At 41.5% G+C, this 27,029-nt stretch overlaps 1 protein-coding gene across 8 annotated transcripts in view; it reads right to left on the bottom strand.

Moving 5' to 3' along the window:
* tcf12 (transcription factor 12) overlaps positions 1-27,029 on the bottom strand; it is a 46,670-nt gene that overhangs the window by 2,517 nt on the left and 17,124 nt on the right. For 2 of the 8 annotated variants that reach the window (XR_005097501.1, XM_037247201.1), the window contains exons 6-16: positions 24,013-24,074; positions 22,612-22,750; positions 21,718-21,770; positions 8,617-8,716; positions 8,210-8,349; positions 7,661-7,790; positions 7,504-7,574; positions 5,428-5,575; positions 3,140-3,213; positions 1,993-2,064; positions 1,392-1,583 (exon numbers count right to left, since the gene is read on the bottom strand). Coding sequence is in view for 7 of the 8 variants with exons in the window: in XM_037247201.1 (XP_037103096.1) it covers positions 1,392-1,583; positions 1,993-2,064; positions 3,140-3,213; positions 5,428-5,575; positions 7,504-7,574; positions 7,661-7,790; positions 8,210-8,349; positions 8,617-8,716; positions 21,718-21,770; positions 22,612-22,750; positions 24,013-24,074 (1,181 nt within the window). In the remaining variant the exon portion in view is untranslated. Of the gene's footprint in view, positions 1-1,391; positions 1,584-1,992; positions 2,065-3,139; positions 3,214-5,427; positions 5,576-7,503; positions 7,575-7,660; positions 7,791-8,209; positions 8,350-8,616; positions 8,717-13,928; positions 14,226-21,674; positions 21,771-22,611; positions 22,751-24,012; positions 24,075-27,029 lie in introns of those variants that run through there. The other 6 variants (XM_037247202.1, XM_037247203.1, XM_037247204.1 and 3 more) reach the window with 6 other exon arrangements.

Raw genomic sequence — 27,029 nt, 5'->3', positions numbered from 1 at the left:
TGGAAAAAGTTCAAAGATGGAAAAAAAAAAGTTGTCAAATGCTGCCTTGAAACATGCATTCATTTTTGGGAGGGAAAATAAACATGTCAACTTGGTACAAAACAGGACAAGTTGATGAGTCATTTACCATTCCAAACAGTATGAGACACAGTTTACTCATGACTCTCTGTAACCGCAACTAAGACTCTTTTTCATGTCGAAAAGTAGACTATTTTTAGATTTCTTTGGTGTTCACTTTCAAAAGACATCAAGCTAAACCGAATCCCCGGTTGTGACATAAAAACTAGTACACACCATTCTTTCAGATGTTCACCACATGCTTTTTTTTTTTTTTGTCCAATTCTCTTTCGACCTCCAAAAGAAGACAGAGAAAGTGTCACAGAGGTTGGAGGGTATCTCCCTGCTTTCCAGCCCAAATGTTTATTGATGTAATCCCCTGTCACTGTTGGCCTTGGTTAACCTCCTAACCCTCCCCTTCTTCGGCGCTACACTAATCGTTGCTGTGCTCTCAACAGGTGCCCTCACAAGTCTTTGTGCACGGGAGGACGAGGAGGAGGAGGGGAATGCCGGGGTTCTGGCAAGAAAAGAAGGCTGCCATTTTCATGGCTGGGCCTGATTATCATACAGCTGAGGAGGCACGGGGTGAAGACACACGTTTCCAACCATTCACATTTCCTTGCTTGTTAAAAAGAAGCGATGAAAAGGGCGACAAAAAGGGGGGAGGTGGGCTGCCATGCAGACTAAAAGCCCGTGGCTGTGTCGAGGCTGGTGAGCCTGTTGGAGGGGAGCTCTCCCCACACAGGAAGCACTGTCTTAGTGCAAACACAGTATGGTCTATCTGGCAGTCACAGTCGCTTAACATTACTGCCGCGGCATGGTGCTCGATAACAAACACGACAAAATCAATCGAGGAACGAGACATTTCACGTATGGGTGGCGCAAATAGTATTAAAAGAGCAAACAACATGAGGTCTGGTTGAAAGGATATTGCGGAATTTCAGAAGAATACTTTTCAATGAAGCCGCTATGAATTTTGTTGGAACATTCCCAATTATTTATATTTTCTACAGTGTTCTTTACTGTGGGGTACTCAAAAATGCTCTGATACTACAATACTGATACTATTTTACCAGGCTGACATAAGAGATTTGAGTGAAGCTTATGTCTTGTTCAAGAAAATGTTGTATCCAGTAATTACACTTATGGAAAAATATGTCACACATATAGTATGTGTGTGTTTTTGTCACATGGTGATGGAGTGTTTCTGAACAGGTGGCAGTAGTTAGATGTGGAAAAAAAACATTTAGGGTTTTGTTTCCCAGATGTATTTCAAACACATTATCTTGATTAAGGAGACAGAAAAATGCACATCTTTAATCGGGTCTTTGTACCATCGCTGTGGTCCGACTGGAAGCCAGCGCTGAGGCAGGGAAACTTGCTCCGATGGCTGCCAGTTGTCCATTTTGTGCCTGGCCTAGTAGACTGTGGATGTCGCTGGGCAGACTGGCGGTGGAGCCCACAGCGTGGTTTCTCAGAACAAGGATTGCATCATCTAGCCGGTCAAGACGATCCTCCATTCGCGACTGAGGGATTGCAGAGTGGAGGGTCAGGCGGAGAGGGAGGAGTGGGTTGGGGGGAACGACAGAGCAGCTTAGTATAAGCACATTAGGACCAAAAAATTGAAAACACTGATTGGATGGCGTGGATTTGAAAAGTGAAGATAAAGGAAATTCAAAGGCAACATCACAAGTGCTCCAAACATCAACAAAAATACATACACTTGTTTGTTTGAAAGTGAATAGCAGTCACATGGAGTGGATTAACATCTGCACGGAAGCAGATTGTGCCAAGCTAATAACACAACCTAACAATGGCAACATAAGCTGAGTCCAAAATAAAAATAACGATTGAATGTCGAGGTCATGAGAGCAACCAAAAAGTGGACAATGACTTATGGAACACATTATAGATAAAGAGCTGGATCTAAAGTACCTCACAGACATCTTTTAAGAAAGACATGGCATCCTGAAGATGCTCATGTAACTGCTGCTGAACTCTGTTTTTCTGTCAAAGTCCAAAGAAATAAGAAGAGGATTAAGAAAGGGCCGATATTCATTGAGAGAACAAGAAAGAGAGAGAGAGAGAGAGAGTTTGAGAAGAAAAAGGATTTGCAGACCGGCAAACATCTGCTGACTAATCAGTTTGTAAGGATGAAAGGGTTTTGTTGTGTGCTATCTTAGTACATCTTATGACATTAATGGTTACTTCTTTCATCTTGAGCATAAAAGTCTATTCACAATTTCAATATAAAACAGTGTGTGCGGTTTCTGCAGCTCGTTTTCAAACCCTTGGCCATGAGTTTTACCGCGATTCATAATTTTGATTGCAACACCACAGGGACTGCCAATCAAAAAGGCACAACCGCTTCCTGCTGGACAAACGTGGTATGTTTTTGTGGTTCAATAAAAACTGCACAGTAGCATGAAAACATAACAGGGCCGCGGTTTTTCTATTGCAGCGCACCAGTCGATGTGTAAAGTATCTCTCCTTTCATTGGGTGCTCTTGGAATGAAAATGCTGCAATGCCTCTATTACAGACTTCAAATGAATACGCTTTATATATATATACTTCTATGTCACGTGGGGCAAGTGGAAACTTGCTGGCTTACTCATTGTGTAAAATGACCGAGAGTGTCTCAATCCATCAGCTATTAGTCACTTCATCTGTGATGAAATCCTCAAGTGGCATGTTTAGACAGTTGCTCCAAAGTCATGGGGGCTTTCCAAACTCCACAGGCAATTATAACTTTGGCTACTTGGAAAATCTGACTCCGACTTTGATTTTGCATGGATTGAGGCAATGTCTCTATGGGTGAAATTAAATCTGCAGCATGGCAGCAAAGGAATCTGGGAGAAGTGGCTCTGCATACAGCTGCTCGCAGCCCCTTGAACTAACCCCATCCCCCCCAAGTGTCAATCCTGGAGCAGGAGACAGATGGCAAGTCCTAGGGGACAGGTATTGTTCAGTTATCCTTGACCTTTCACTTAATCCTCTGCAAACATTTGCGGGAACCTCATTGTCATGATAACGCCACCAAAGTGAGCATCCATATAGGCCGACAAAAGACAAAACGCTTACCAGTGAGTGAAGGGAGTTCTCATAATTTGGAGAAGAAGGGGTCTGTCCACCGGGACGCGGCCACTGGTTGGTACCTGAGCAAAAAGACAAAGGTGCACTGTTGACACGTGATGCTGCTTTCGTTCCATATCAACTTGGCTGATAGCCGCGTTTTGCCTTACTGACTACAGACAGCGGCAACAGCAAACTGTCATAACACGCCGACAAGCCAATTTACTGGCGTCAGGAGATATTTTTATCATTAAGGATGAGATTACATCATTTCCTGACGTCTGAGCGGCATCCTGACACGCGAGCTGGCTGGGAGTTTGTCTAACGCCCCCGTTTCCATATCCTGCATCTCTGGCTTGTTGAGACAATTAAGGAAAAGAACATTAAAAGTGAATTCATTCTTTGGTCATATGTGATTTTTGTCTTGCTGTTCCAAATAGATTTTGTACAAATCCTTTTTTTCCTTGGGTACAATAAGCCAAGTAAAATACTTGTTGTAATTTGCAATCATAACCACAATTGACTTTGACAACTTTTCCAGGTTATTTGCAAGAAATATTGCCTGCAGCAATTTCCAGGTCTGTGATGTCTGATGGAGGATCGCCAAACCAAGTCATTCATTTATATTACGGTAAGCATGACGTTAGCGATCAGGCAGGGCTTTTTTTTTTTTTTCTCTCATGGAGAAAATTAAGTGTTTCACCTCAACAGATTGATGCACTAAACACTAAAATGGGGGATAACAACTGCCAATGACAAAAGGAACTTTGGGAAAGAGAGGGGACAAAGAGTTCCATACAATGAAGGTTTGGTATTAAACATACCACAAAAGAAAAAGAACAAAAAAATGGTTTGCCTCCAATTGTTCTAGTGAATGTCACACTTCATACGTAGCTTTCTGTCATTACTTGGCATAAATGACTCCAGACTTCAGAAGAAAGGATGAAAAGAACTTGAATTTAGCCCCATCTTGTTGCCAGATGAGTAAGACATGAACTTCACATGCCTCCCCTGCCTGCTGGCTATAAATAATATATACGCACATATATACGGGAAAACCGCCAGGGGTAATTGCTGAAACGTCTAATGAGTAATGATGAATGGCGTTTGCACTTAAATTGTGTCTGGAGTTGTACTAAATCATTCTGTTACTCATCTCACAAAATGCATTTCTTCATTTGACTATCCAGGATTGAACATTTCTGATCTTCTTTTTGGGCTCCACACTTTTGGGTAGCCAGATTAAAAAAAAAAAAAGGGTTCTTGCAGCTCAGTGTGTGTGTGTGTGTGTGTGTGTGTGTGTGTGTGCATGTGTGAGGGTTGTGTGTTGGTGGAACAGCTGTCCACGGGGCAGGGCAACAGCTGAGGATGAGGGGAGCATAGGTAGAGACAGCTGTCAGCAGTCCATTACCATACTTGACACAACTGTCCATTAAAATAACACACTGGGCTTTCCTGCTTGGTGTCTCCCTCTCTTTTTTTCCCGCATTAGTGCCTTAATATGTCTGCAAGGAGCCATGGCAGTCTTTTAAATGCTTGTAACAAACATCAAGAAGTCAGACATGCGCTCCAAAAGTCTCCTAGAATTAAAAATAATAATAATAATAAAGGGGATAATAAAAGTGTAACAAAATCTTTGCTCAAAAATAGAGGCGTATGATTAAAACAACGCAAAGACCCACAAGCCACTTTCTAAAATGCTACACAATGTTCTGCTCAGTCGAACATAAAAAAGAAGAAAAGCTTTTCATCGATGTAATTCAAAACCACTTCAAACAAATCTTTTTTTTTTTAAATCCTTAAGCAGCTCAAAAGCACTAGCCTCAGTCACTTTCAATTCCATTGTTGTTCCGGGGCTTGTCATTAAATATTTCAATCACTTCCAAAAAAAAAAAGAAATATTATATAAACAGATGCGTGTCAGCAAGCCATAGCTTCATGAGCGTCAAAGCTCTGGGCAAAAGATGTGACGAGAACCTCCGCCACACTGTGAAGCTGTGTGGGTTGTGCGACTATAAAAGATAGTGGACACGCAAAGTCAGGTACTGATTTAAGATGCGCTGTCGCTGTTGTCAACTTTGCACAAGTTGCATCGCATGATGTTTCGGCAAGAGATGTGCCAGCAAGAAGTGCAGATTGAAAGTAGCTGCTCGCTCAAACTGCTGGATACCCTCTAATCTCTTTGTTGCATTCATTCACAAACATTTGAAAAGTGAGAAATGTTTCCATGGATAACTGCTGCCACCTTCTTTTTAGCCTGTGTACATGAGCTCCTACGAGGAGAATTGAGTTTTTACCTGGTCTTCCAGACGGGTTGCTGCCAGACGTTACCACAGTCCCTGCTGAGCCAGCAGCGCCTGCTGTGGCTGTGAGAGGTGAAGGGGAACCCACAGGCGTGGACGGATTGGAAGGAAAACTGCTGCTCGTGTGGTCAGGTGAGTAAATCTGTGAGAGCACACAGAATGCGGCGTCAGACGGACAATTGCTTTGAATACAATCGCTTGTTGCCCTATCTATCTATATCAAGTGTTGGAAAACCTTGATTTCATGTTCAGTTTTTAGATCAGGACTAGCCAAATTATGGCTCGGGGGCCACATCCGGCTCAGTCTCTGGCCGGCCCTCACAGTAATCATGTAGCCTAAGTAAAATGTAAAATATACGGTGTTCTTACATTTTGATATAAGAAGATATATATATTTATATGTTGTGGATTCCCACCACTATTACTAAACCATTACTTCCAAAAAAGAGACTCGGAAAAATGACAACAGTTTAGCAACATTCGTATTACCTGCATGGTGGGAAAAAAGAGGGCCAAGAAGATTTTTCTGTAAGCAATTTTACGGTTTCATATACTGTACATATTGGGTGTATTAAAAGTCATGACTGTATCAATCATATTATATTTCCCACTAAACAATATTTGGGAGTCCTGACAAGGAACGGCTAATATGATTTGGTGGTTGGCACACCATTTTTTTGTAAATATGCAATTTTGACATAGCACATCTACACATAGCAAGTTAAGTGAAACAAGACATACATATACAAAGTTAAGGATAACATGTTGGCTTGAGCCGCGTAAAGTGTTTCTCAAGTGGCCTCTTAATTGTCCATCCGTATTTTAGACAATAGAACAAATGCCCTTGTGCTCGTCTACGTGACTTAATGTATCTGGTTACCATTTATTGACAATAAAAGACAATTAGCAGTAACAGTAATGTATCTGAGGCTCCCATTTGGGTTACATTGAGGACGCCGAGTTTTACGATAATGCCAATTATAAGGGAAGGAGAATGTCTCTTCAACTCCCACAGGGATTTCATTTGTGTAAGCAACTGCTAGATTAAAGCACAATCACTTCCCCGATTTTTTCCCTTTTAATCAGCGGATATTGTGCTGTCTCTGAAAAAAGGGCGCTAGAAATGGATCCACACTAATTATCAGGAAAAAGGAGCAGATAGACACACATTTCCTCGCTAAGTAATGATCAAATTGAGCTGGCAGGAAACAGTTTGACTTCTTTGGAGATGATAGAATGTCCTCATTAATAATCTCCTGATTCAATCTTGATCTTTGGGCTTTACGTTTTCAATCAACTTGGAGTATCAGGCAAGTGTATCACTGAGCATGGAAGAAAAGGGAGGAGGGTGTTCAGAATGGCTATTTAAGCTTTTCTACACTCGGAGAGCTGCGTCTTTCTCTTTCCTCTACACTCAGACGCGCAATTCAGTGGAATACTAAAACGGATTAATAATGCGGTCATCACTGTGTCAGATACAAACAAGACTCAACACAAATCCCCAAACATGCCTCCGTTTCACAAAATCAAGTTGTTTATAACCGTGACTTCTGACCAAACAATATATGGCCAAGGACGCCGTATTCAAAGTGAAACACGGTTCATTTTACTGGAACAAATGAAGCCCCGCCTCTCCATCAGTCACACTCCCGCAGGCGGCGAGGGGCCAATAAGCAGAGCCAATTTAAAAGGGCGGCGAACAAAAACTCTACAAAGGGCGGCCCGTGGAGTTGAGCCACAGCAGTTCCAAACTCCCCAGTGCCCCCACCCCCACGCTGTCCAACTGTGTCCATTTCTCTCAGCTTTGTCATGCTAATAGAATTGAGTCTCCAAATATAAAAGGCTTAATTTGTTATTACCATCCCTAAACTCAGACTTTCCATGCAGAAAAAGAAAACTGTCCAGCCTTTGCAGTGATGCATGCAATGTTCATTGAAATACAAATATGTCATTTCACACATTGGGTAAGCGTGTTTAATGAAAAATAGAATTTAGGATAAAGGCCGAATTTAGTACAGGGAAAGTGCAGAAATTGCAGCAATGCACGACAGTTGTGTGGTTGCAGCTCACCGAGGCCAAAGCCTTGCCAAGTGCATCTCCGGTCTGTGAGCTTCCAGTTGCGTTCCCCCGATTTGCGGCAGCTTCACACGTGAAGACAAAGCGAGAGTTAGCCCGGCATTCAAACAAGCCGCCATATTTGCATTAAGAGCAGCAAGTGACAACTTACCCAGCACCCCATCTGCATTGTTGACTGTTGCAGAGACAAATGGTGAAGTGCCTGTGCTGCTTCTGTGGAAGCTGGACATGGGAGGAAGACTGGCATTGACGTCTGGGGAAGCGGAGTGTGCTGGGTAGTTCTGAGAGGGGGACATTTTTTTTTTAAAAATCACATAACGCTACTTTGAAAGATGAGGTTCATCCTTCTTGTATGTGGAGCAAAGTCAAAGAAAGGGTAGAGGAGTCTACTATACAAACAAGAGGAGATCAAACACCGAGCTTAAGTAACATCCTCAGCATCTTTTCACACACATGTCCTCGTACTGTGGTGGCTGTGTTGAGAAAACGTGGGGGTGGAGTATAATCTGCACGCTTGCATCTGGAAATTACATCGAGATCATTTCTGCAATGAAAACCCCCTGCCCTCAAATTGATAACAAGGAATCGCCGTACTCTTGTAAGCAGCCTACCGATATATCCTGTGCAACCCTAATTGATCGGTCTGTATTGCTGCTCCCAAATATTTGGGTGTGGGATTGTCACCAGTCGATTGGCTTACCAGACGGTCGTGCGAGTGCAGGCTGCTGTAGTTTCCCGACTGTGGCATGTGAGATGAAGATCCTGGAAGCATTCCTCCATAGCCAGGCTGACTAATCCCGTTGGCTGCGTTCCAAAGGTCAGATGAACCGTGGGTACCATCTAACGACAAAATATATGGATGTGTTTATAGAGTGCATTAGAGTCCCAACACAAAGCCGTAGACCCTCAACATGGGATCATCCACAGAGCAGGGTTTTATTTTTCACTCATGGGGATGAAACTCAATCCGGGTTCTCAACGCAGCTGAGATAATAGAAAAGTGGAACAAACAACCAATTCATCTTTTATGTCTACAAAAGGCCCAGATAATGAATGCTCCAGTATGATTAAAAGGATGAGCTCAAAGAGCAATAAAACTTTACTTACCAAAAAAAGTGCTTGCAAACATATTGCTGGAGGGTTTGGGAGGAGAGTAGGAGGGCGAATCTCTGTTGAAGTCCTCTGAGTTTGGAGATGGTGCGTACACCTACGAACACATCATAGATGTTAATAAGAACAAAGCAAAAGACTGAAAAAGTCGTGAGGGATCTAAAAGAAAGTGTTTTGTTAACTTCCAGACAAATCTAGGTAAGTTTTTCAACCTCTATAGACAAAAAACAAATTGGCTTGAGGAACAAGGGAGGATCAACTGACGACGAAATGCGTAGCACACACTTTACAGACCAATTTGTAACTGTGCTGCCATTTCACTTCCCGTGCATGACCAAGCAAGGTGCCGACTATCCAACGGCTCACAACCTATGTGATTACTCTCAACCTGTCACTGACCCAAATATGAGTAATTGTGAGCAAAAATGCGAGTTGCGAGTGCTTAGTGGTGGCAGCAAACTTCACAACAAGCAACAGATTATTGTAGATAACCAGTGATGTATCGCTATCATTTTGTCTGGCAATTTATATTCAAAATAAATCTGGAGAAGCTTCATTATGCAACCAGATAGCCAAGCATAACAAAGGACTCCATCAGAGGGAAAAGTGGAAGGTCTTAGACAGGTCAAGTCAGTCATCTGACCTTAACCAAATAGAGCCTCCTGAAGAGGGGACTAAGGAGAAACCTCCCCAGACACAAACAAGAACCCAAAGAAGCTGCAGTAAAGGCTTGGAAAAGCATTTCAAACGAAGAATGCAACAGGCTTGATGCAATTCAAAATATTAAATGTTATTTACTTTAACTTAATTTTATAATATCTGTACTTACATTACTTTCAATCAGTTGAAAAGTGGGTGGCTTCAAACAAAAGGTGCTCTGTCGAGAGTTGTTTAACACATCTAGATGTAAATACCCTGAAATAAAAGCTGGATTTTTAAACATTGGTCTCATATGAATCTTTTGATCTGAAATCCAAATATCCCCAGTATGTAAAGGAATTGACCTTGCGCGTGTATACAGCGATATTTTTGTTTAATGATTTGCCCTGGAGCTCTGTTGCTGCAAATGCAAATATCTGCATCCACTTTAATGACAAGCAAGCAATCAAGCTCGTGTAGCACCAAACAGCAGTATTTGCATTGTAGATCAGCACAGTCTCTAATGGTGGCATAATGATAGCCGCGCACACTTGCGCACTCTAACTGACTGTGGCAAATGATCACATTCCCCCGAGAGGCAGAAATTCAAATAAACGCTACAAAAACAGTCCGCTTGTCTTTCGATCTGTACCTGCAAGCGGACGGTGTACCCAAACGAGAGCACAATGGGCACGCTGTTGTACAGCTACGTGCGTGCCAACTTGGTGGGAGGAGGATCAAAAGAGACTGGAGGCGAAAAACCACTGATGTGGTTTGTGACTTTCATCCACTCCAGATGGAGGGAGAGAGCCTGAGTGAAAGCGGACAGAGCGCATGGAAGGTTCCGACAAATTCGACTTCCCACGGAGAGCACTGGATGACCCTTATCATGTCACGCTAATCAAAGCCAGACCTTCCAGCTACGTATATTCCACCTGCCCATTCCCAGTAAATACCTCACTCTCGGCTCACTTGTCACGTGAATTCCTCTCTAAATGGCCTCGCATCACACTTACGGACCAGATGTGTGCTGTCATACTGTATACATGAATTCTTTCATGTGCTGATCTAGTGTGTCCACAGCTTAAGAAAGTGATTCACTCCATGAGGCAATTAAATCGAATCACCGAACCGCTAACAGGTATAAAGATGGCTGGGGGGAAAAAAATGAAGCAAGCAGATTATATAATTGTTTCTTTTCCACCGCAGGGTGTTTCGATCCGAGCTCATTTGTTGACTACTGTAATGTGACCATTTCAATTGAAAATAACAGGAAGAAAAATGATCACAGCAGTAAAGTAGAGACTGGGGAATATGCAAACTAAGCATTCGGAGCAAAGCTTGTTGAGTTTTATCATTTTACATAGTGATGTAGGATCTGCTTGGCCAAATAACACGCTCCAGCACAGCAATGTTCATCTTGGCCAGGAACTGCCAGATGCTCAGGGCATTGTGAGGCGCCATGAATTGATCTGTCACAGCTCTTGTTCACAAGGATTGAATAAAACACTCTTTGCAGATCGTCTAGTCCTCAATGAAGGGGAAAAGCCGTAGTTTATGTTTGAAATATAGTATCCTCTGTTACATTAATCCTGTAACTTTTCTGACAAACCTTGTATAAACACTAGGGCAATCCATGTTAGCAAAGGATGAGCTTTTATTACTTTTATTGCTGTTGCAAGTCTTGATGCCCATAATGGTTGTTTACTTGCTGAAATGGTTTTATGAGTTGTCGGCGAATTGATGGGAAATATGCTAATTCCATACACACGCTTGCGCCTGCACAACACATGCGAAGGTGATATATATGCAGGACACGGGTGGACCGAGAACTCCGGCTGCTTTGCTGAGCGAGCATGACTCCAGCCCGTTGCTGTCAGGGTGTGTCATTAAAGTGCTTTGGCAGGGGTGGAGCTCTCTTGGGTCCTCTGGCTTACACGTGTGACTGGCGCTGATATTAGTTGCATGGAGAGCTCAGGTTAGCCTCACAAGGGAGCCCGGGCTTTTGTTCTTTGCTAGTCATTGGGCAGCATATGGCACTGGATAATGCTAATTGTTCTTTTTTTTTTATCACCTAAGGCTAACCGGTCAAAGCATTAATAAACCATTCGAAAGACCGGCGGCCTATGGAGGAGCGTGCCCGTCTGGATTTCCTTTTACAAGACCATTAATTAAAAGCCATCATTCACACGGATAAGCAGGGTAGCACAGACATTAACCAGTCACTTCAGTGTAAATGGGGATTCATTCTTAACCCTACCTTAATGCTAACATGGAATGGCAAAATCCAAAACTATGTAGAAGTGTTGTTACGCTTCACGGAGCAGATATATGAACACAAATGCTGCAGCAACGCATGTCGACAGATAATACAACAATACTAAAAGGCCTATAATTTTAATCCTCTGTGAAGAACGGCTAATATTATTGTCATAGAGAAGCTGAGAAAAATTCGATTCCAGGCCAAGGTGGCTTAGGGGCACATACCGATAAGCAACACAATGTGCATTGAAGGACAAAGTGTTAATTATTTTTTGTTCTATTTAATGATGTAGTATAATGTTACAGGGCACTATTTCCCTCATTAAATATCATAAAATGTGTTGTTTTGGTGAGAAGTTTGAAAAAGTAATAGACTCTATTCATTTCAATGGGAAAAGGGTTCTACCATATAGCCAGTGATCCTTCACTAATTATTAAATATGACAGGAAGGTCACAGAAATAATAAAAAGATAATTGGTAAATAATAAAACGGCTGGCCGAGCGCAGTCTTCATGTCCTGTTTTTATGATGCACGTCATTACTTGGAATCAAACCATATCTCTGGAAAATTTATGATTAGCTTTTGAATTCCTGAAGGCCTTAGTGTGCATGACAGACACGTTGCATCTTCTAACTGCTTCTCAGATTCAACATTTGATACCCGCCAACAAGCCCTGACTTTTTCCAAGCATAAAATCAATACTAAAATGTCTCACCGAGGGCAAATTCCATTGGCAAGATGTTTCTGAAGGCAGATGATATTAGAAATATTTGAAGCAAAATAATTCATACTTGCCTGGTTAAGTCACAGATTCGAACAAAGCTATAACTCATGAGGTACCATTGCTGTTTCTTTAGATTAAATAAGATCCTGCATAAACTATGTCCGAAAAAAAAATCAAATAAAGTAAATTTTGGACAAAAAGAGCAATCAATCCCTTCAAATTCAAACTCTTAACATACATTTGGATAAACTCTAGTGACAGCAGAAACTGAATCCAATGTCAATCAACCTGCTTGTGCAACATAACATGCAAGCACACTTGAGGGACCTAATGATTGCATAACCTTTGGAAACTAAAGATGGATGACAAAACAACCACTAACAGGCAACCTGTCACCACTTAGAAATTTGTAGTGAGAACGGCATCTGAAACGCATTTGCAAACAACACTAAAAATGTCCTGATATCTGCAAGGCGTTTACTTCCGAAGGAAGAAAGCTTAGTGAGCGGCTCCATCTGTACTGGTTCCGTGCCATCGGCTCACAAGTCAATGGCCCACTGTGAATTCTCCCAGTGATCCAGATGGTGAGCCTGCTAAGCAACTCGACAAGACAACAAATTCATTTTAATCGAGTTGATTCGCAGAATGAGCACCACATTTCTCATTTCCTTGCAAAGGAATCAAGGGGGGGGAAAAAAAGTATCAACAAGCACTTTTGATCAGAGACTCATTTTGTCCACATGTTATCCATTTCCTCCCCATCGCTAACGATAACCGAAGCCTGTTAATACTTAATATGAAAAACCATCAAAGTCATCTGTGTTCATTGGGGGCACAGGAAATGCTGTCACTGGTTCCAAGGACAGTTGAAATGGTAAGCTCAAGATGACCTTGACGACATCAAAATAGTGTCATTCTTAGTTTCAAGACGACAGGTGGAAATCAGCAAGGTGTTATTTGCTTATGACAGGATAACAACGGAAGGATTATTACATCACTTCGCCTTTGCTTAAAGCAATGTGCTTTCCTTTCAATTTGAAACAAATACGACAACCAATCCTGAGTGACCGAACAACTTCAGCATTCCTCGGGGGGAAGCCTGCATGCATTTACGAAAAGGCGTTCTGAAAGTTTGAAACAAACAAATATCAAAGAAGTTATTACGGAGATGTTCAGAAATCACATTAGGCTCCCTGTGGTGTCAAGAATGTCGACATGATTAAAAGCAGATGGAAGAACAGCAAACAACTGATGCTTGAAGCTCAATCTGCAAACAGGAAAGTCGAACCTCAACAGGCAGACTCTTTTCCCTAATCATTCCCAGACTCCCACTTGTTATTATTTCAATCCAGCCTCGGAGCTCCAGCAACCAGCCAGTGAAAATAAATTGGTCCAGAAAACACCCCACAGTGTTTGATTCTTTGGGAAAAAAGTTTGGCACAACTTTTTCCCTGCATTTCACATTTGAATAGTGGAGGAAATAAGATGAAAATACTATTTCCACAAAAATGTATTATAAAATTTAGAGTCAGGCAGTTGAACGAGTCACACGCAAACTCACACACACACACTTTTTACATTAAAAAGACAACTCCAACACAGGACAGACGCAAGATGAGTGCGGTAGACACAAAACACACTTCTTCCATCTCACACACAAATTGCCCCCCAAAATTACTCACCGATTTGCCATTGTAGTAGTACATTAAAGAGTTATTTCCCATTCCAGGGACGGGATAGGCGCAATACATAATAGCGTGAACAAATTCGGAAGTATATTACAACGGGACGCAAGCTCTCTGGACATACATCCAAAGCGTTCAAAAGGGACTAATAATTCTTTCAGTGCTGGCCTCCACACTGCCCACTCAGAGGAAATTTATGCAAAGCAGGACGCTACCATTCCGTACTGAGCGGAAGGGGTGGGGGGGACTGTCAGAAGGGAGTGGCGCGTGTGGTACGTCCCTCTCTTAAGCCGCTGAGTGCTGAGGCAAAGAGGAAAGGGACGAGGGGGAAGGGAAGAAATGAGGAGGTGGGTATAAAAAAGATAAAGGGAAGTGGGTGGGATAGAAAACAAATGTGTGAGCCGATTTAGAGTTGGCGGGGGCGGATGGGGGCACGTTTAATTCCAAGCATAAAAAATGCTGATTTTATGCAATAGTACCTCAACAAACTGGAACTAAAATACTTTTATTCTTCGCTGGATTTCATACACACTATATGAGTAATTCAAAAGAGATCCAGATTTTTTTTCACATTTAAATCCGCAGGTTGTTTTTTTTCCCCTTCTGATTGGTCCCACTCATTTGGCAACACAGACAGACAGCTCTCACGCAAATGAGAAGTCATTAACAACGTGTTCACTGAAGCAAAATGAACATCAACATCCAAAAGAAAATATGAACCAAACACGTATTATTTACAGGACATGATGTAAAATATGAGTGCCCGAATAGAAGCTTCACTTCAGAAGCGCGTGTAAACACTGTGAAGCATGCAACAGCTGCAAAAGGGGGCTGGCTCGTGACGTCCCTGCAGGAAAATTATACACCGTTTCGTAACCCCCCCCGGGGGATAGAAGCTGGGAGCGCTGGAGAGGAAAGCAAAAACATCAACAGCCATTTTATCCCGCTTTACTGTCATTCCAAGCCCCACAGCTTCCCATTTATCCACCTTTATCGAGTGGGGGGGGGGGGGGGGGGCAAAAGGGGAGCAGAAGAAAGGAGAGGATTGATACGATATTCCATTGAAAGCCCAGCCTTACTGGAGCCTTTCATGACTACCACTCAAAGCTTCCCGGACTAAACGCAGGCCCGCAAACTCATTTACGACAATATTGTTATAGAAAGATTAAAGCGTCCGAGTCCCTCGAAAAAACTAGGTCTTTATTATCCTCTGCCTTTGCTAGTGTTATTATTTATCCCCCTTTCTTCTGCCAAACTCTTTTAAACTCTTCCAAAACACTGGCTCTACATTCTGAAACCGCTTTATATCTGGAGCCGTTTCAAGTCGATGCTTTAAGGGAAGAAATGGCTGTGATAGAAGTGTTTGAAGGGGACTAAAACAAGTCCAGACCCAGCGCTGCGTCGTGAATGAGGAAACATAAAAGCACAAAGGAAATTGGTATTTCGTTTTAGGGGAGTGTGCCGACTGCCTCGCATTGCTGTGACACTGACATTGAAGGTCAGGGCGTCTCAAGTGAGGGTAAAGTTTTAGGATGAAAGAAAAGTAACAGCCGTGACAGAGTGGGAAAAAGAAATAAGATCAAATAACAGTCTAAATTATTGGAGGAGATGAAGGGGACGCTCCACCCACCTGTTTACGCTAGCCTGCCTAAAGACGCACGAGTCACCGTGGCGTGCTTTTCTTGGAATTTGTTGAGCTGTTGCAAAAACAATGAGAAACTCCACAGGCTGAGATCATCTCACTCTCAGCCAGGGATTTGACGATGATGTCACCAGACGACAAGATTGTTTCCTGTAAGAAGCTCTGCTTCTAATTAGGGAGGGCTTACTTAGGGGATCTCAGGGGTGGACTTGGGGGTATTGGCCCCCAATATATGTATATTTAGGTTTCCGCCCATATCCAATAGTTGCATAAATTCTACAGTTGCAAATATGCAGATCAGAAAAAGGTAATGATTGGTTGTAGCTTTCGTACATCAAGGGATGTTAGTTTTTATTCTATCAGGGCTCGTATAAAAAGGCAACGGCTTGACGATTGGTTGCATTGCAAAAAAAAAAATAGAAAATCGAGGACCACATATAAAAGTGGACCAGGTCGGATTTGAAAAAAAGCCATAAAGACTGTCTTTAAGACCTTGGTCAAATCCAAAAAAAATCTTAAATTATTCAACTTAGTGTTATTTCCTTGATTCAAAACCCTAAAATAGCTTGATTTCTATAGTAAGTAAAAGTCTCTGCAGTCTCCCTGCCTAAAATTCCTCTGAAGGCGTTCTTTTCATATCATAAACTCCCTGCTCATTGCTCAACTTGGACACGACTGCGCTGCATTTGCCGAGTCAAGACGTCTTGTGATTGTGTTGTGTCTGCCAGACTCCCTGTCAAACTGCATTTTTGGAGGCTCACGTGACTTTACTTCTCTCTCTATTGCTATCAATCTATTTTTTCAGCAATGAATAACTGAATACACACATTTTCATCAGCGTAAACATGCAATTTTCTCCTCTAAACTTCAGCGCCTCAAAGCATTTAAAGATACTGAAGAGGCCTACTCAACTGCTCATACTATAATTGACAGTAAAGACATTGTGAGTATTGCTGTTAGCAAGTTTAATCCATGAATACAAATGTCATGAATTTCTATTTTTACCCCGTATTGAGATCTTAAGTACTGTTATTAAAAAGTCAAAATATGAGCAGCCCTAAAATAGTGAAGTGTGTATGTCACAGATCAACCAACTCTATGTACAGTCTGTATCGCGATGCGATAGAATAAGTATGAAAGAAGTATGAAGAAGAGCACAAAATGTGAACAAGATGGTTTGAATCGTGAAACATAAGAGCAGGGAGCAGTTTTTCCAGGATTAGTTTCAGCGGAATTAGAAATTATCCTAATTCAATATTCGGTTACGGCTGCATCAGCAAGGTCACAGCAACAGTGGGGATCCTGGAAGGGACGAGAGTCAAGGAAAGAGTGACCTAGTTTATTCAAAACGAGACCCAGTAGACCCTGACAGCTTCCAGGACAACCTTCTTCTTTTCAAGCCCGATGGACCACTCATACATATAAGCTCATACGACTTTGCACTTGTTTTATGCTTAAGATTGCTATTGCTAGACCTTCTATTTTACGAGACTGGGTTCAAATAAATAAACTACCACTGTGGTTACTTGAGTAATGGATGGAATAGTCAACAGAATCATCGATTCTAAAAAGATTAGACAAATTTGATCAATATTTTTTCTCATCTGGCCTTGTACATCACCTTCCATACACGCTTGAAGCTTGGACTGAGTTTTGAACATCAGCCAACATGTGAGCTTCATAAACGTTACACGCTCCACCTTTGCAACTGTGGTCAGGCTTGCCAGTAATTGGAAATCAAGGTTTGCATTAATGTCGTAAGGTCAGGTCATTGATCATTTGCAACAGGCCCCGCTTAAATGCCGACATTATTTTCAGACTCTTTGTCCTTTTACTGTGCCTCCTTTCCCTCGTCACAGATGAAAGAGGGTCACACCTCTGGCTTGTTTGCCTGTTCCATTAGCTCCAGCCTCTAATGTACGTGGTACATCTCAGCAACCCAGACAAAGACAAACACTAAGCTCATGATCCCAGAGGAAGCTGCGACTGTTCAACATCATCCCAGTCAAACCAGCAGTGTCTATCTAATCTTCCATCTGATGAAGCCATCCCGAGGGAGCCTTGCTAACTGGGGTCAGGGCAAAGCCTGGAACACTGTTGGCTGCACGAGGCAATTTTGCGATTTTATCACCAGGCGACACCTTACATAAACGCATTTCATGACCCTGGCATTTCAGAAGGACATGCATAATGCACATCATGTGTGCAATACACAATGAATATTAAATTAAACCTAAACAGCTCATAAAAATGTGAAGTTCTTTTTGTATTAGCACTAAAACGCTATAGTTTTAGGTGCACCATCATTACAGATCAAATCAAGTATTCAACAAAAGTGTGTTCAACCTAATTATTTTCAATGGTGCCATAAATGTCATATGGCTTTTTATTAGTTCATATTTTGCTAAAACCCCATTCCTGTTACTTTTGGTGTTGTTACTTAAACAATGAATTTCAGGTAAAAAAAAAACAATGACATACAAATAATAATAAAATAATATACCACCATAATATAGTCAGATTTTGAATGAGCTTCTAAATTGTATTTCACTAACACCCACAGCACAAGGTAGGCAGAAGGTTTCAACTCGAGAAAGAAAAAAGTAGAAATAGAATTTTGACAAAAATTCTGCATAGTTTGAATTGGGACTATTTTGCCTAACACCGTCATATCCTGGTCTCCCGTGTGTGGATAAAAGGACGAAATAAATTCAGCAGCTTCCCTAGAAATGTAAACATCGTGTTGTTACAGTAGCACAATATTTTGATCTCTAGTCTATACACTGTTGAGGAAAGCTGGATGCGGGGAAAAAAGTGTTTTGAATGTCAAGCCCCAAACAGCTCATCGAGGAACATTTCAGGATCATCAGAGCCAAGAGCAGGCCTCCTTTTATACAGCTCACACAGTTCAGATCTCTCCGAAACAAGGGTGTCTGAATGATCCATCAAAAGCAAACGTCAATCTTTTTTGTCATCCCCACTCAGGGTTCTCACTTGCAAACGTCCCCGAGGGGATCTGAATCTCAGCCCACCACTTTTTCTTTTTTCTCCCGCAGCCGCACCGACACTGAAGCTGGGGAGAAGTGTCACATCAAGCCTCGGCGTCTCTGACAGGGAATTGTAGAGGGAGGGGGGGGGGGTGTATTTACACAAACAAACTGTCATGCACACACATCCGCATTGTGTCTTAGCGGCTTCCCATAAATATCCTCGGAGATGCAAGTTTCCCCCCCACGAGCGACAGAATCTCTCCTCACTGCTCCTGTCACACAGGTGCCCACGCAGATGCCTGTTAGCATCCCCCTAGAAAAGCAGACTGTCTGCTGAGCTCAGTGACAACATGCGACGACGACAACGACCTTCACTTTCAACACTGGCTTTGCACAGTCCGACAAAGTGTGAAAGCATTTACAGACGACAGTGGAGCATGAAATAATTACATGAACGAGAGTGAGTACTCGGGGGAAAATAAATCCACTCCTATATAATAAGTAACTTTTGAAATGTTACAAGTGCAATGCCTTTAAATCTATTAACTCACAAGAGGTAGGTCAAATTCAAAGATGCCAATTTGAAGTTATTTAGTTGTTCTATAGATACTATGTTTCTAATTCCAAAAATGCAGCTGTACTCCTATGTACGTGGCTGCAGCGAGCAGAAAGTATGTGCGGCTCGGAGAGGAGTGTTTCTGTATACAGTACAAGATGAAAAAGACCCAAGAACATCTTACTGTTTGCAATCACCAGCTGTCCTGTCCAGATAGCCTTCACATCCTGATGCATGGTGGTGTCAAACCCTAAATGCGGCAAGGATGTGCTCCGTTAAATATTTTGATTCAGGCCCATCATGAAGTGTACACAAACATCATGCTTGGACCTGCAACTTCCATTGCCTGTCTGATCTAAAACGGCATTTATTTTTGGAGCCGAGAGTCCGAAGAGAAGCGAGCAGGAAAGCGTGGGATTTCAGAAATAAATAAATAAGACAATTCCCAGGGGGAGACCAAAATGATAGGAAGCGCTGTGTTCGTGTGTGTGTGTGTCCCTGTATTTTTTTAATCAGGCATCTATTCAGGTCTCTGGTGAGGCTTTCGCGCTTGCTTACACCAGCAGAACCTTTCAGCGGCATCTGCAGCCGCATTCATGCTTTACAGGTACGCCGCAGGCTCTTCACACAAGCTGCCTCTGGCTTCAGGTGCGCTTTCGCTTCAGTACTCCTCAGCACCGCGGCCGCTCGCTACCTCCTGTGTCGTTGACGGCGGCGCAAACGCGGAGCCGAGCTGATAATCATCTAAGTACATCTACAAGTACTGCTTTAAGCCTTGTCGCCGCCTTACCTTGGCTGTGCTTCCTGTTAGTCTATGCGTATGCAGGTATTTTTAAAATCACATTTTTTACCATGATGCGACTAAAAAAAACACTGTTGCTCACTTACTTATAAGTTATATATAAAGGTTATTGCTCTGTGCTCATATGAATGTGTTAAATTGAGGCTGAAACTATGAATCAAATAATTAGATAAGTTAAATAAGAAGAAAAATTATTCTCCACATTTACGGTTACTGCACACTAACATCTTTCTGTTTAGAAATAAATTGGCACTTTAAGCATAAGCATTTACATTACAATTTAGGGATTCTTGTGATTATTTTGTTGATTAATTGATGGATCAGACAAAAAAAATAGATAGTTTTCAATTCCATCCCGAGATTCACGACTTCTTATATAAAACCATAGGAGCTGGTCCTGTATGTTTTTTTTTTGTTTTTTTTTTAATTTAAAGAGGTCTGAAGCCTTTTTAATTGAACCTTTCCATCTCTTTTCTTTCAAATGGGATCAAAGACTAACTGGGATAATCCCACCAAGCTCCAGGCTTTATCGCCTGAGCAGCGCTGAGTGACAAGAAGAAGCTGTATTTTATTCCATGCTCTGTCACTGTTTCTCCCTGTCTCTCCATTGTACTGCTTGATTGTACTCTTATGAGTCACACAAGCGCACCTGCACCCATGTGTTAAGTAGTGACAAATAAAAGCCCAGCGTCCATTTACACAACAAAGAGATGTAACCCGCCAGGCAACCGTTCTTTGCCTGCCCCCCTCCTCTTCCTCCTCCTCCGTCTGACAAGACCTCAGATATATCACTTACTTAAGAGGAAGAAGGCAGCGGCAAGAGCGCCGCTGCCACAGACGCCTTGTCTCCCTCATGCGCTGACAAACTTCTTTTCAAATACAAATCCAGAAACAAAACACGTGTCAGCCTTTTATGTTCTGAAGCCTGTTCAACATTTGATCTTTGAGTAACGGCGGCAGCAGCAGAGGTGACGATTATCAAAGCGCTGAAAGGTAAAGCCGGTCTCAGAATCCCTTACCGAAACAAGAAATATTGTTTAATACAAGTTGGATTTTAGCAAACCAGTTGCTTCTCATTAAAAAAAAAGACCTGTCTCGAACCAAGAAAATTCAAGCAAGGACTTGACATATATGAAGAAAAAAAAAAAAAAGAACTTTGGCAATTCACTAAGGTTTTACAAAAGAACATCTGACTTAGTGATTTCTGCATATTAATGAACTCCAAATACCCCCCGCCTAAGTGAACGCAAGCTGAGCTCCACACTTCTCTGCATCCTAATGGTTTCTGCTCCGCTGGGATCATTACTAGCAGAATTTTCAGATATTCTGTGCTATTAATCTCTGTCTGTCCTCCTGTTCAGCGACGTAATGACTAATTAAACATCAAAAGAGCAGAGCCGGGGATCCGCTCTGACAGCCTCTCGTTCTCCCTGGAGAGCCCGTGAGGAGGCTGGACTGTGACAGGGCACCACGGAAAATCAATCACCTCCAGTGCAACACACATGCAAGCAGGCGCACAGCACAACACAAGCCTGCTTTAAGCGCTGCTGCATTAAACAACAAATACAAGATGCCACAACTTGGCGAGCAAAGAGAAACAGGAGTACTCAGCAACAAATTCCCATTCGGTGGTTGTGGGGCCAATGTCAAGAGCGCTCTTTGTGTGCAGGCCTTGACAGGTTGGCCTTCTGAGTAGCACAGCTCTACGTGTGTGTTTGTGTTTGTGTTAGTGTGTGTGCTGAAGTGAGCTCACTGTGAAATCTATTTATATGAGAGGTAGATGATCTCCCACTCACAGATGAAGGCAGGCCAGGAGGGACCTTGCGAACCTTTTTTGTTTGGAGAGGATCTGTACAAAGAGATGAAAGCGAAAAGCGCATTTAATCATTCGCAAACACACACAAGACAGTGCGCTCCAAACAAAACACTTTGCCAACACTACAAAAACAACTCCAAATAGAATAGGATAACAATCTTTTTGGTGACTTTGGTGAAGATGTAATTTTGGTACATGATATTGCATAGTGTATAGTGTTGAAGGTTGGCAATAAGTATTTGGCAATAGCAAGTAAACATAAATCATAATTATCTATTCATTTAATTCTTAATGACCAACTATTCAAGGGAAGCCAAACTAGAACAATTTAAGAAAATTATTAATCTCAATCAGACACTGTAGCTCATAGAGGTGCATGAATTAATCACAACTAATGGCATAAATTCATCAATACTGATTTTTGATTATCTTTATGTTGAATCAAAATAAAACATTGGCTTTAACATTGTAAGCCATGATCAACATTTTTGCCTATTTTTCATCATGTGACCGACCAGAGCATTAACTGAATTGAAATAAATTTTTGTTTTAGGTACTATGAATCTGAAATACCATCCTCTTCTTGGATAAAGAGATGGAAATTGATACATATTTTTCAATTTGATTCATCGACAGATTAATCGATTCTTGAAATAATCGTTAGTCACAGCCCCAGAATCTTAGCGTTGCAGCCCAAATATTTTGCAAGGATATGCCTCGTATTACACTATTGTATATTGTTTCATGACATAAAAAATACATTTATCATTTTTTAAGTTTCTTTTTTGGTTTTGGGCATCTGCCACACAAAGAGAGTTATGCCCAAAGAGAAGAATTGACATTCATTTCGATCTGTGACCTAAGTGGTACTGACCAATGGGCGGAGGGTCCTGCAAAGCACGTCTTCTGGGATTGGCAGCACTGAACGAAAAGAAGGGAGCCGCTGACTTTGCCGACGCCGTCCCTGAACTAGGACTTGTCACTCCCACGTCTGAGCGTAGAGATGGCTGTGACTGAAAATACGGGAAAATAACAACAATTGCATTTTTACAATGAAACACAGGAAAAGCAAATACATAGTTTGATATCGGTCAAACAAACACTGCCATTGTTTTCGGCTCCTCTTTTCTTTTTCGAATACACTTGCTCCATAATGAGAGGGAATAAGCGGTGACAGTGGTCTCCTATTTCATGGTTCGCATATGATCAAATAGTACGGCATCTAAATTTCAAATGTTATAGTGCGTGCATAAAACTGCCAATGCCAGTGTCATCCAATATCTGTCTGACCCCAACAACCTTAGCTAACAGGTTTAAGAGGCCAATTTGGGGATTTTCCCAATTACAGTAATCAGCTACGGGCCACCTCACAATGGTGAGTACAACAGCAAGCTATGTTTAGTCGTTGGCTTGCCAACTCGGGCGCGTGCCTCTGGGAATCCCCTTTGCAGGCTGATGATTGACACACTGACATATTTGACCTTTCTAGTGGATAAACTCTAGTAAATTAAACACAGCTTTGCTTTTTTTGCACGAGCACTAAAGAAATGGAAATAATTCAATTTAAAGCTGTTTATGTAGTGTAGACGGTGCGTTGCATGTACGGTACATAATGTCAAAGTCACAAAACATACTTTAGTTGCCTCCTTGCAAAATGTAGGTCATCAAAACTATTGGACGTGGTGCCAAAAATGTAATCCAAAAGGAACAAACTGGCTGTGCAAAATGACAAGCTGTCATTGATGTCACATCACTGACCCATTTGGGCTCTTGGCTTTGTTCAATGATATTGAACCATTGCCTCAACACAGTCTGCTCTCACTCTTGCGGAGAGAAAAATCGCTAAAGAAGACTAAGACTGAACCGAGTCCATGCAATGCATTCAATTAAGTCAGAGTTATAGATATTTAAATGAATCTGTTTACAAACAGAAGTGATAGCTGTTAACAAATTAATATGTAATGGAAGTGAGGTGCACCTGAGGCTGACAGGCAGAGGCGAATGAACAAGGCAGTGCAAATCAATCCACCGCAGGACTTCTTTTGAAGCATGAGAAGTCATTAGCTATGTCAGGCAAGTGGCCATGTGGCAAGTAGATCAATGATCTAATTCAATTATTTGGATTATAAGCCTGGCAAACACCAGCTGAATTGTTACATGTGTAAAGTAGGCTAGAAAAATCAATCAGGGCATAGTTTATAACATACATACATGTATCTGTATAAATAAGAAAAAATAAAGAAGTCTAGTATAGTTTTGCCAGTATGGAACTCACCTGACAGCCAGATGCTCCAGTTTCCCTTCCAAAGCCATGTAACGCAGCTCTCTCTGATTTGGCTGAAAAAGAAGGTTGATGGTTATCTTCTGTGACGCAACTATGAGGCAAACATGGTTATGAACTGATCAAATGCATCATAAAAGGGGGGTGGAAATGTTTAGGAATATTACAGACAAATTTGAGAATAAAAGAGTGACGCATTCGCACTGCAGCAAAGAGAGTAGGTTAGAGACTACCGTAAAGTCTGCACCCTCAAGAGCTACGATAAACATGAGCAGCTACAGTATCGATCCATAGCCATGTTCAATATTGTATCAATGCCCACAAATCTACAAAACATGGCATATGATTTTAAAGGGAGAAATAAAGCAAGCACACAGAAGCACATTAATCAAACACTTGACAAAATCTAAACTCAGCAGTTTTAGTCCCCCGGAAAAACAAAAGCTACGTGAGCTACTACATGGGGAAGATGAATAACTTTAATAGCGTCATATATAACACAGTATTTGCCAGAAGTCCAAATACTACAAGGCAGCAAAGAGTCAGTGTGAAATTCTGTTTACGTCACAGTACAGGTGATGACTTTGGTGAGCTAAAAACTTGCATGGCGGGAATGTTTTGTTCCACAATGATGGATCTGAAGTGAACATTGCATCACAAGCACGGTTGAGCAAAGGCTAATACATCATCCGAGCAGTTCTACGGGAATAAAAAGTTACAATGTGCAGACTGGACTACATCTCTGAACACTATGAGAGCTGGGTCTATCGGGGAAGATGGTTTATCTCGCAAAGCCGCTTCTCTTGTAACAACAATACGGTACGATTCCAAGCCATCACTCTGGAAAAAGGATTAAGTTGTCGGATACTACCACCTTGCGCTATCGCTGGAGGAAGATGAACTATCTTCTTTCGTCCGAACTTTTATTTCATTATATCCTCTCAGCAAATATCTGAGGATTCTTTAGCTGGATTTGCCATCATTCCACAAAAGTCCACAGAGGTTGAAAGTAAAGAGTAAAATATTCATTGGCAGCACATGTTTGGTGTCTGATGTGAATAATTGATGCTGGGCGCTGCAGTTTTAGGCTTTTCAAACACCCACTCGGATCATACAACAGGACGTGTTGCCAAATCCACTCACGAAGCAATAACACCTAAACGTAGTGTAAACGCAGGTCAGGGAATCCGGGAAATGCAGACCTGACATGCTTCCATAAATATTTACAGCAATGATGCTGTCACAGTGTTTACTGATGATGTAGCACAGCTTGCGCTAATCATTAGCCTGTAGGGTTGATGATCTAGTTTTGATAAACAATAGACAAAAAGTCATTGATGCCTGAAGGAGAGTTTAAATCTCCTAGTTGTATTGGGGGGGGGGGGGGGGGGGGGGGGGGGGGAGGATCTACATACTTGGAATTATTTGTGGGTCCGTGGCCGCTTGTGTATGAATGTGCCAATTTCAGTACATGCTTGAGAGTGACGCTATTCTCCATGACTTGAAAGTATAATTCGTTTGATCCTAAATGTTCACAAATCCAATAAATTTGAATGAATCCCACAATAGAGATGAACTTTCATCAAGTAATCACTTTTGTCTAAACAAGCGAGTGACATAGTTTTGGGGCTTGATACAAGATTTTCTAAATCCAACAAAGCTCTCGACATTGTGATTGAGTAATCTTGTACGATAGTGTTTTTGGTGTAAAAATGTATTTGTGCAGATAACAAGATGAAGCACTGCTAAACATGAGCGGGAGACAAAATCACAATACATAAGAGGATAACAATCAGAGACAAAGCTAAAGCGGTGGACATGGCAGCACATTTTTAACATTGCACCCTTCCTCCCCCAACGCGTGACAAATCAGCTGCAAGGGGAGAAGGATGGAACGGGACCAAGTGGCAGAGTGCCGGCAAATTAATCCACCATGCCACGTATAGAGGTCACAGATTAACAGATCTCTTAGCTCTGACCTTTTTATCTTATCTTGAATCTTTTCGCTCCACTCCACTAATTTATATGGATTTGACTTCCTATATTGAACTAATCTGCCCTCTGTGAACAAAATTACAAAAAAACAGGGGAAGTTTGTACTTCTTTAGCTATATTTTTATGGAAACGTCAGACATTTTCACCTGCATTTTCCTGCAAAACTTTCAACAGTAACAATTTAATACAGAACAAGCAATCATTACACGAATGAAAATGTAATCTCAAAATAGTCAGCAAAGATACTAGCCAAAATATTACTTATACAACTGGCGTGGAACAATTTTGAACGCAATAAATATTTATGATAAAAAAAATGTTCAGTCTGACTGTGACTTTCTTCATATTTCGATGTTTGACAGTGGGCAGTGACGTAATAGTATAAACCAAGAGAGGCTTCTTTATAGACAGCCACCATGTACCACCCACAATACTGACAATTATGATTTTAAATAATCTCTTCAATCTCTGAAAGTTATCAGAATGTATTGAACTCCTGTTTCAAGAACAGTCAAATGGTCTCCATGCAAATAAATCTGACAATGTGTGGGAGGGAGGAGGAGAGCATTGTACATGCAAATAACAGGCTTTTTTGCATGTTTTGGTACACGAGATGATTCAAAGGTTGTCGCGTGTTAAGCGTCAGTACACGAACCACCGCAACGCCCCACTGCCCACATTGTTTTGAGCAACCGGAGCTGCCTTGGTTGCCGGGAACAACGTGTAGCCTTAACACTTCAAAGTAGTTGAGATTAAATGACTGGTTTTAGCCAATTGGTGCGCTCCACTTTAATTAAATGACTTTAAGATGTGATTAATTTGTGTTTCAACATCACTAAAGTGTCAAATTTTGTTTCTCTTGTTTCTCATTTTGTATAGTGTATTTGTTTATGTATGTATACGTTCACTTTCGTATATATGCATATATAAATATGACGATTTAATATTTAGCTAGTTATGCTTGTGTTTATTCATTGATGTTTATTCATTTATATATATATATATATATATTATTA

This window comes from Syngnathus acus, chromosome 3 (assembly GCF_901709675.1).
Source record: "Syngnathus acus chromosome 3, fSynAcu1.2, whole genome shotgun sequence".
Taxonomy (NCBI): Eukaryota; Metazoa; Chordata; class Actinopteri; order Syngnathiformes; family Syngnathidae; genus Syngnathus; species Syngnathus acus.
This window is presented reverse-complemented; position numbering and strand designations above follow the sequence as displayed.